The 10,791-nt window shown below is 37.7% G+C and overlaps 1 protein-coding gene across 2 annotated transcripts in view; it reads left to right on the top strand.

The window, feature by feature from the left end:
- The first annotated feature begins 543 nt into the window (after positions 1-543).
- DCUN1D4 (DCN1, defective in cullin neddylation 1, domain containing 4) overlaps positions 544-10,791 on the top strand; it is a 21,315-nt gene continuing 11,067 nt past the window's right edge. The window contains exons 1-2 of one of the 2 annotated variants that reach the window (XM_009587781.1): positions 544-656; positions 10,303-10,394. In XM_009587781.1, the coding sequence (XP_009586076.1) occupies positions 586-656; positions 10,303-10,394 (163 nt within the window). In that variant the 5' untranslated portion in view covers positions 544-585. The remainder of the gene's footprint in view (positions 657-10,302; positions 10,395-10,791) is intronic. The other variant, XM_009587782.1, reaches the window with a different exon arrangement.

Raw genomic sequence — 10,791 nt, forward strand, 5'->3', positions numbered from 1 at the left:
CCCCCCCAAAAAAAAAAAAGAAAGAAAACAAACAAAAAACCAAACCCGAAGAACAAACAACAAAACCTTTCCTACCCCTTGCTCTCTGTATCACGAACAACTTAGGGCTTAAAAATAAAAAGGTTCTGTGTTCTAGAGGTAGGTGCTCTAGTTTTTGAGTCACATCTGTATTTCAAAAAGTAATGAACGACTCTTAGAAGTTCTGATTTGAATAAATGACTAAAAATAAGGATGCCTTTTTGAGGACTTAAATACTTCTTCAGGATAGTCTCAGTTCTTACCTTTTGTTAGATTGAAGTAGCACTAGCACTACTGTACATTTTGATGTAGTACTTTTGGCCTTAACTGAAATCTGGTCATAGAACACCATGTAAAAGTGAGATGGATTTTGCTACTGAAAGGAGACCATTTCTTTTGTAATTTTAAAATCCACTAACTTCCTCGCTTCCCTTCCCTTTGTAATATGCCTATTAGTGGACACAGTTTAACTGGTCTGCAACAGTTTCATTTCTTGTACTGGTGTTTTTAATTCCCTCTGTAGGAAGTCTCCGGTCTTGCAGTTCATCAGACTGCTTTAGTAAAGTGATGCCTCCAAGGAAAAAGAGGAGACCTGCAGCAGGAGATGATTTATCTGCTAAGAAAAGTAGACATGATGGGTATGTCATCTTACCATGAGCTAAGACTGATGGAATATCTAAAGTTGAATAGCTGATATGATCATGTTTTTAAATACTAATGGAAATGGTATTCAAATTTGCTTGGTTTCTCAATGCGGAACCATAGCCTATGATTGAACTGTGGGATATTGATAAGCACATCTAGGTTCAGTTTGCATTTCAGCTTTTTCTAGACATACAAGAAGCTTGTAGGGAACTTCTCCTTGCTCTAGTTTGCCAGCTGTCAAAATAGACATACTTGTTTGTTCAAAAAAAACTTCAAAGAGATACAGTAATGTCTTCCTGTATACATGCATACGATCTGGATTGGGCATTCTCAATCTACAGCCTGTCAGAAAAGTGAATGTAGTTGTAGCCCACTCAGCTCTTACTTGAAGTCCTGCTAGTCTCTCCCTGACATGTTATGATTTGATGCTGATCATGTGAGGGAAGGGCGAAGATTGCCCAAGTGGTGATAGCCAGTGGTGAAGTGATGACTGAAGCAGTGCTGCTCAGCTTCCCTCTGGGCAACAGAAGCCCAAGTGGGTTATAATTGTGTGCACGAGCAGTGTATTCTTTTGGCATAGGTGTTGCATAGCTGAGACTTCTGCAAGTGTTAGATTTTCAGTATGTGTATGTTCAGCCAGCCTCAGTCATTCAGAAGCCATCAAATGTGCTCCTTGTGTGCAAGATAGTCGCTATTTCTGTCCACTAAATTCAGAAGTTGTGGGAATACAGGACTGTACACTCCTGCATGATAGGTGCAGGACTGTCCTGATGTTGAAAAGTGACGTATACAGCCAGAAAGTTTGGTTGCCACTGCGTCAGTCAGTAGAATTTGAGCTCTGTTACATTCATGTATTACCGGTGACTCAGAAGACACATGCTTCCATAACAAGTATCATCAGGAGGGTAAAAAGATGCATTTCTCTCTTGTCAGCCTGAAATCAGGCTGGGTGCTTTCCTTTTTATTCTCTAGCATGAGTAAGAAAAATGCTGGTAGCCAAATTAAGCCTCTGGTTATGCCTCTATAACTCTATTGTGTTTAATAGGATTGCACAACTGTAGCTGCACTGGAATTTATTAAATGATCTGTTGATGCAGAAGAAGAAAGAGATTTAGATTTCAACTCTCCCTTTCATTGCGTTGCATACGTAACACTAGCAAGAACAAAAAAGCAGTACATGTTCTTAATATTTTTTGTTGCTTTTCAGCAATAATAAAATACAAAAGCTAAATAGTTGATAGAGGACATTACAGCTTATTCAAAGATATGCATACAATGTGGAAGCAAAATGAGGACAGAATGTTTCTAGAATCTAAGTAGAGAGGTTCATGAAATTTAACTCTACCTCCCTTTGCCGAGACACTGAACAGCCCAAAACCCCTAGAAAGTAAGGTTGTCAGTGAGAGATACTGATTTGTGTAATTCAGATAAGAAAATTATGAGAAACTGGTTTCTTACGCTATCAGTAATATATATATAATAATTTTTAAGAGCTTTTTGAATGCATAATATGAAGGATTTTTTTTTTTATATCTGCCTTTCGGTTTATAACTAATGGATCTTCATTCTGCTGCCATGTAAGGCTTTATTAAAAGGAAGACCTCAGCCTGGTTCTAGAAGTGGAGGTGAAACCAGATCTGCCAGTCATGGGCCACAGGGGAATATCCTTCTCTGATGTGGTTCCAATTTTTATCTGTCTTCTTTCTAAATGTTTTTGGGCTTTCTCTGCTTCCCAGTGTATAAGTTTCTTTTGTTCTGGTCTTCAAGAAAACAGTTTTTATTTCAGCATGACTGGCAATAGGAAATCATTTGCTGAACATTCAGCTCAGTCGTGGAGCTCTATTTTCTTTCAAGGAAGAGTTTCTTCAAATTTGGCTTATGCCCTTGTAACCTTCTGGGACCAAGTTAGACAAAGAGCAAGCTGTCTCCTACTTCCATGCTTGTTTGTCAGGCGGAGCTCATGCCTGTCATGTTTGGTCTTTGGAGGTCAGACATCTCAGTTTGTCAAGCAGAAATCAATCTGAAATCGGGAACATCTACAGCAGTGTGCTCTAGCAGACCTAGTTATTTGCAAAGCCATTTCCTCTTACATTGTATACAGAGAATGCTGTATACAATAAAAACAGTATGGATAGTGCAGCGCCGGTTTATGGAATAAGGGGCTTCTAGGCCCAGTTCTTTACCATTGCTTCTGTTTTAGCGGCAGACTTCCTCGGAGCTGCGTACTAGTAACTCAGGATAAGCCTTCAAGGGACATTAGCCTGCGTGGATTCTGTCTTAAGCGAAAAAGGTAGTCTGTTCTTGAATGTCTACTTTCAATGAAAAATTACAATGTGTGCTCTCCAGAAGAGGCTGTATTTCCTAACAGAGATGATATGTCACTTCAAATGTTTATGGAATGATGTAAATTTTGTATGTTTCTCAGTTACAGTGGCAAACTTATAGGGGCAACATTAACAAATAAATTCAGTGCGAAAATGTTAGGTAGTAGTCTGAAGATTATCAAAGGAGTGTCATCATTAATGGTGTTATCACAGCTAAGACCAAATGTTGATGATTCCTCCTGCTTTGTCCATACGAAGGAAATTTATTTTTTTAATCCTTACGTGGATGGTTTTGTTGGGTGATATTTTCAGTCTTCACTATTTGTGGTGTGTTCCTATAATCTCTTCAACTATGATAGTAATATTTTTGAGATATGTATTCTTTCCAGAAAGTTTATTTCAGCAGGGCTCTGTGCTGAAAGAGAAGATGATTTCTAAAGGCTCTTGAACTCATAAACTTAAACACATCTGATACCAGGGAGCTTGTAATAGCCTTCACCCTCAGTTCCAGGCTGTTAGGGACACAACCTCATTTTGGAAGGAGTAGTGGAATAATGACACTGGCTATTGAGGAAAAACATTTATAGGAACAAATCTATTTGGAAATGCTGATCTCATGCATAGACTGATTATGGAAAACAAAGATTCCAAACATGTTCTTCAGCATCCCACCCTTATATAATAAGAGCTTGAATTCTGTTAATTAATGTTCATAACGTCACCTTGAACCATGAATGCAGTGCTTCAGTGGGAGGGAATTTTTATACCAGATGATGTATGATGAAAAGAACTTGGTGTATTCATTTCTGGATCACAGTAAGATTTATCCTGTCTTAAAGAGTAGCTATTGGAAGTAAACAGTTTAGCACACACTCACCAGAACATAATGACTTGAAGACTTAGTTTGTGTTTTCCTCTCAGTATCACAGTCTTGACTTAGTTGTACTTACAACTCTCACAGTATAGGGTATTCTCAAGTTGGAGTTAAAAATACATTTTCTGTACATTGCTCTTCCATCATTGTGTTAAGGGTCTTAGGAAAGATAAAGCACGTTTCATGTAAAGATACTTGCTAGGTAAGAATATAGTCCTCACTGTAATTATCTAATGCTGTGTATGTGTTATACAATCTCTAGCCAAATACTGGCTTTTCCTCAGGGAAAAATGAGCTGTATAATGTAATGTCTTCTCTTCTTTCTGATAAGTCTCATTGAAAAAATAATTCTATTCCTTATTCCAGCATCATGCTGAGGGCAAAAATCTTACAGTAATGGATATTTGGACCTTAGAAGGATGAAAACTAGGAACATTTAACTGTTTCCCTTAAAGTTATGTTTTAAAGCAATGAGATCTAGAGTCTAATTTATCCTGGATGTGTGTATGGACCACATAAGGGCCTATTAACATGAAAAATAGATTTTCTTTATTGAGTAATAAGCTCCATACTCTATAGTGGAAAAATATAAGTTTTGAAAACACAGTCAACATACTATTATTAACCTGGGAAAGTAAAATGGGAGTGTACTAACCTTGGAAGTTTTCAAAACCTTTAGTGTTGAGAGGATTTTTTGTTCTGTTGTCACTTACTAACTGCTTTGGTCCTGCCCCATGCAGACAGCCTGTTACCAACTGTCATGGATGTCTAGACCTTACTCCTTGAAGTAGACATTTTCAGGTACATATAGGTATAATTTTCTCTGTTTCTACACCTTTGCAGTGAACTTCACTTAATAGTTCTGAAGAAACTTAAACTGGACATGTGACTATCAGCATGTACACTCTTAAGTAACCCTCATGAAGTTCACAACATTAATTTATAAGTTTAGAGATGATTGTAAGTCTTTAAATAAGAGATAAGACACGTTCATTCATAAAACTTACCAGTCAAGTAAATTTGTCCTGAGGGTTGCGTTAGACAGTCTTTGTCATGCCTTGCAAATTGTAAAACATCTCTCTCCCTCCTGCCCCCACCTGGTTTCTACTACAGTATTTATGAAACTATTGCTAAAATCATAATTGTGAATGAATAGGTAAGGCTTTATAAAAATACTTTTATTGTGCTGCACTGATGAAAATTCTCAGCCAAAATTTTAAATTAATTAATTAGAATTAAGGGAAGTAGTAGGGGGCATCTTCTTCAATCAAAAGTTTGCATCTTTCAAAATATAAATAATGTGAAAGCAATTAGTTGCGTAGTTCGAAGCTCAAACAAAATGAGGTAAATGTTTTGAATAAGTTCTGGTTGCGTAAAAACAAAGCTACTGTTGGTAAATCTCTTAATGTTTTTATTCAGTGAACACTGACCATCTGAAATGAGAGGGCTGTAAATCTTCATGAGAGGTTAACTTTTGACTTACCATAATAAACTGTACCTTTTTTTCTTTTTTTCTTTTTTCTTTTTTTCCCTTAAATGAGCTATTACCAGCTTCCACAATCAAGAGAATGTTTTGCGTGACTTAAACTCCACGCTTTCACTGATCTCAGTTTGAATATTCTGGAGCCACGCAGCCCAGAGTTGCTGGTGTGGTAGGTGGAGCTCTAACAAATTCCAGTACAGTTGAAGCACGCTCAGAGCAGGAGTAGATGCCCAACTTTGAAGACTGCAGTAGATTGAAGAGAATTACCGTGACCTTGTTCTTTTTGCTGGCAGCAACCATGTATTCTTGCAATGACTTGCCTAGTCACCCCATAATAGAGTTGGATGGAATTTTCATGCTTTTGCTTTCCCACCAAATCAGTTATGAATAGAGGAAAATAATCTGGAAAAGATATGGATGATCATGTATTTAAAGAAACGTGAATGGCCTAGACACTCAGGTTTTTTTTAATTAGTTTGTTTACATCTACCTATAGCACTTCCAATTATAAACTACATTGTGTCATCTTTATTGCAGGGATATTACAATTCCCTAGTTCCCGAGAATATTTCAAAGATAAGTTTAAAAATGGATGTTGTGAGTCAGCTGTTAGGTCATGATGGAGATGCAAGCCTTTCTGAGAAAATAACTTCATTTAAATGTGGTTAAGTAGTTGATACCACTTTTTATAAAATTTAGGCAGGTTAATCTCATGTTGCTTTTTCCCTGCCCTATCCCACGTTCTTTCCTCTCTCTAGTTGGTAAAAGGGCTGTTAGAAAGAGATAATAAAAAAGAAAAAGCTACAGGCTCCTTAAGGGGATATTGGTTATAATATAAAGAAACATTTTTTTGAAGTCTGCTGTCACTGTCCTGACACTGAAAGTGTCATGCTAAACTAACAAAAACTATTATTTTTCAAGAGAAGATTTTTCTGAGTCATTGTACCTGCATGTGTGTCTCATTTGAGAGACAAATACATACTCTTTGCCCATAGGTAATTCTTTTTTTTTCCTTGCTGTTCCTGATGAGCAGCATGTCAAGGTTCAGAGATGAAAGGGTAATTCTAAACGCAAGGGCTTGGAGTTTGCTATTGTCCAGTAGTGATAGGTATAGCAGACACTCTGGGAAAAAGTTCAGCATACACCTTTCTAGCTCTGATGATGGAGAAAACACCCTTTAGCAATCCTGTTCCAGTGTCAGCATTCTGCTATCAAATTCTAGTACCAGAAGTACCAGGTATACTCATTGGGCCTTCCTTTATGGAAGGTGTCTGTTCTTTCACTTCTGGTGTGTGACTGAAACTCTGCAGTTCGTCTTACAGACCATCAATGCATAAGCAAATTACCAAACTATAACATGGTCAGCATAATAGTTGTACATCTGTTTGAAGGTACTGGTGCTGGTCATATTGAGGAAGCTGTGAGCCGTTGAGGACTTGCTGTCTGAAACTCGGATTTGTTCGGTAGATGTTTGGTGCTCCCAAAATATTCAGGTATCTACCCTGTGCACTCTGGCAGTTTGTATTTGTCTGCATAGCAAGAGACACTGTCCTTAGCACAAACACAAAACACATCGTCTTGCAGTATGTACAGAGAAATTCTAAAGATACGAGAAATATTCTAAGATACAAAATGGATGCCAGACATCTCTGGCAGTTTGTGGTTTTTTCCTCTGCACATATAGTTCTTGAGACAATCAAGAATGTATTTATGATAGTTCAGAGCGGACAGTCTTTGGAATTACCTTTACCCTGTGCTGCCAGGTTGGGCTTGCTGTGATAATTGAACCGAGTTGTCCTAGGCTGTAATCTCAGATACTTGTCTACTTACTTGCTTGTATCTCCCTGCTCATCTCGCTTCACCAAGCACTTCAGGGATTAGGAGTCTCTTGCTAATAGAACTAGCTGGTTTGGCTAGACTGTGGGGAGAAACTCATTTGGTGTTTGGAGTAAGCAGGGAGAGAGCAGGCTTCATCTTTATACATGAGAGATCACTAATACTGGCTCTGCATTGGTGTTACTTGTTTCTGTCATACTCCTTTTCAAGTGATCCTTGTCTTGCAGAATATGTGGTCTGCTGTCAGTTCCTTTAGGTTGAGAGGAGATTCATCCAGCCATTTTTGTTGCATGGTTTTATACTTCTGGCTGTGCGTAGTCTGTTTTCAGTACAAATGTGATGCAGTGCCACCTTTTAATGAATGTCTGGCTAAGTAGCCTGTAGCAGAAACTGGGATAGCTCAAGATTATATCCTTTCTGATTTTATTTTCTGAATTTGTGAAGTGATTTCTCTTACCGGCACAGGTTGGAAGATCTGTAATCAGTTCTGGTTTCTCAAAAATCAAACTCCGGTGGTCAGATATTGAGCTTTTTGAACAGTAAGTTTGAGGCCAGAGCAAGTTACTTGGAATTACTTGGCCCTATGTTGGGCACATGGACTTACTAATGAATATTGTTTCCTGCGGTTCCTAAACAATTACCTTAGCCTTAAGCACAACAAATTACTTTTCAGTCCCATATCAGTCCTATAAAAACTTGCTATGCATAGATGCAGTGAACGTGTAAAACGGGCTTTTTTTCTGTTCTCATTCACCATTCCTCTTACACATACTGCTGTCATTAGTGTCTTGGTTCAGGCTACAGTATTTAGCTCTGCCACTTGTAGATGCAGGAATCCTTTTTTTGAAATACCTGGACGACCTAGAGCTCTGTCAATAAATTTGTTTCTTGAGGGTTCCTTCCCAAATCCATTGTTAACATACTGACAGCTAATGTGTTGATGAGTTATGTGAACAAGCAGGGCAAGGCACTTGGTTATCACACCTTCGTAAGAAAAAATACTGAGTCTTGTGATGAATGTCTGTCTTTGGGAACCACATTAGCTTTGCATGTCCTAGGTCCCAGCAGTGCTCTTACAGACTTCTTGAATAAATAGAATAGAATAGAATGGAATAAAGATGTTGACTAGCTCCTGCTAAATCAATTTTCAACTTGATATTCCAGTTGGTGTTTGTCACGTTTGTTTGCTACAAAAAAGGGGATACTGAATAATTAGACTTTTGCCAAAGTGGCAGAATGCCTCCTTTCTTTGTCTGAAGACATTTTTTTGATTCCTCTGAATTCAGAATAGCCTAAAAAATATTGGATAGGTCTTTCGTAATCACGTTCATTCTGCAAGTATGAGAATGTTACGTTAACAGACCTGTTTTTTTAAAAAAAAAAAAAAAAAAAAAATTGTTCTAACTCTGACTTATGCCTTCTGGCTTAATTGTTTACTTACTGGGCAGTGCTGTCAGCCTGTTCCTTTGCAACTGCAGTAAAGCTTATACAAAGTAGGTAATTCAAATAGAAAAAAGTGTTTTGAAAATCAAAGTGAAAAAAACCCACCCTACAAATTGTGGGTATATGAATATATGTGTTTGAGACACGTATGGCTGGCATTTTTCCGCAGTGTTTCAGTTTGTTGCAGATCAGTGTGCTTCAGTGCAGTGTTAAGTTTCTTTCCATCTTGAAATTTCTTAATAGCCTCGTTTGTATTTGTCTTCCAGTTAGCAACTTATCATTTTGCTCTGACTAGCATTGCTTTTCTAACAGTTAGTTGCTTTAAAGGAACTGTGACAATATGAAATAGTTCTTTGAATTTGAATGTCAGAATGTTCTGTGTGCCATTAACTTCTAGCTACGGTTCCTCATAGCTGATAGCCAAGCTAGGTGGAGGATGGTGGGATCAGTGTACTCTAAGCTCATAAGTATAGATATCTTTTACATTTTTTTCTAGAAGGACAAAATGCTGATGAAATCAACTCCAGTTTAATTTCATCAAGTTGTTTCAGAATTCTCCTTGAACCAATTAGCCACTTTGTTGTCCTCCCCCAGCAGGATTTGACACTGCAAGAGGAAGGGCTGCATGCTTGGAACACTTACAGAGCTGTTCTTGGCTACCTCCTCTAGTCTAAGCCATTTGTTGCTCGGCTCTTTTCGTACTTTATGAGCCCAAGTTACTGCAGAGTGGTGGAAATGGATCAGAGAATGCATATGCAGCAGTGAACAACTACTTGGACTGCTGAGTCTCTTTCTTCCAACAGGCATAAATGGTATTGTCTCTGTTTCAGAAAAGTCTAAACTTTTGGGTGGAGTAACTCATCAACTTCTGCTACGCCTTCCGTGCTTTAGGTGTTTCAGATATTAAATTCACAAGAATGGTACTTCAGTGTTGTTTCCTGAATGTAGTTAAAATTCCTTATGCTTCTTGTCGGAGGAGAGCATTACCTTGCCAGTTATCTCTGGGGGGAAGGGACGCTATGGATCTAGCTTTTCACATAACTATTTACCCCATGATGAATGAGATTCCTTAAGTTATTGTCAGTGAGGACCTGTAACCTGTTCTCTGTAGTTCTTTTGTGTTACCAACTTACTGGCTTTAGAATAATGTAAGTGTGAGTCATGTCTATTTTGGCCTTTATGCCTTTTATAGGATTTTTTGAGGAGGCAAAAAGAGTATGTGTGGTTCTCCTTAGTTAATAATTCAAAGTGCACAAGGTTTGCATGCACCTACAGGTAGGACCTGTGTTGACTGTGACATGGAATTACTCTGGGTTTAGACCCACAGCCAAGTTGCAGCCCATCAGTTGATTGTGTTAACTAATGGTGTGCACAAATCTTACTTGAACTTACACAAAGCAGTTTGGGGTTGAATTTGAACTAGTCTGTATTTGTTGTAAGGAAGGTTCATGTACACGTGTAACGATTATGAATCAGTTGAAGTGTGACAGACTGAGCAAACACAGTATTTAGGTTCAGTGATTCTCTGTTAAGCAGTGTCCAAAATGACTGGATATGAGGACACAATGTTGGGTAAACTGGTTCATGAAAGGAAAAACGTTGCTGCTTACAGTGGCTATTGACTAAAAGATTGCTTTTAAAAAATTAATTAATTACTTGTTTATCTTTCTTTTTTTAAGTATGTATAGAAAATATGATTCGACTAGAATAAAAGCAGAGGAAGAAGTCTTTTCAAGTAAGAGATGCTTAGAATGGTTCTATGAATATGCAGGTAAGGGTGAAATGCAAATTTCCTCCTAATAACAATTTAATATACATTGGAATATAAAAATTGCATTAACTGAGCTTTTCCAAGACTGAATATAGAGGCTTTTTTGTAAAAGTCTTAAAGAAGCTTTTCTTATGTTCTGTGTAGTGTGAAGTTGAAGAGTTCAAGGGGCAATTTTGTCTTGGTCTCTAATCTATAAAAAGAACACAGAAGGTTCCAAGTATTTTGGAACATGTATACTTTACTGTTCAAATCTATAGTTAAAGCTGTACTTCTGTCCAAAATGTTGTTACCTCTCTGGCTTTAACATGGCAGATGATAGAACTTCTGGTGCTGAATAGTACAGAATTGTGCTTCAAGAGAAGTGTGTCTTTAATTTAAAAAAAAAAAAAAAAAAGGG

Source organism: Fulmarus glacialis, unplaced genomic scaffold (assembly GCF_000690835.1).
Source record: "Fulmarus glacialis isolate BGI_N327 unplaced genomic scaffold, ASM69083v1 scaffold5041, whole genome shotgun sequence".
Classification (NCBI taxonomy): Eukaryota; Metazoa; Chordata; class Aves; order Procellariiformes; family Procellariidae; genus Fulmarus; species Fulmarus glacialis.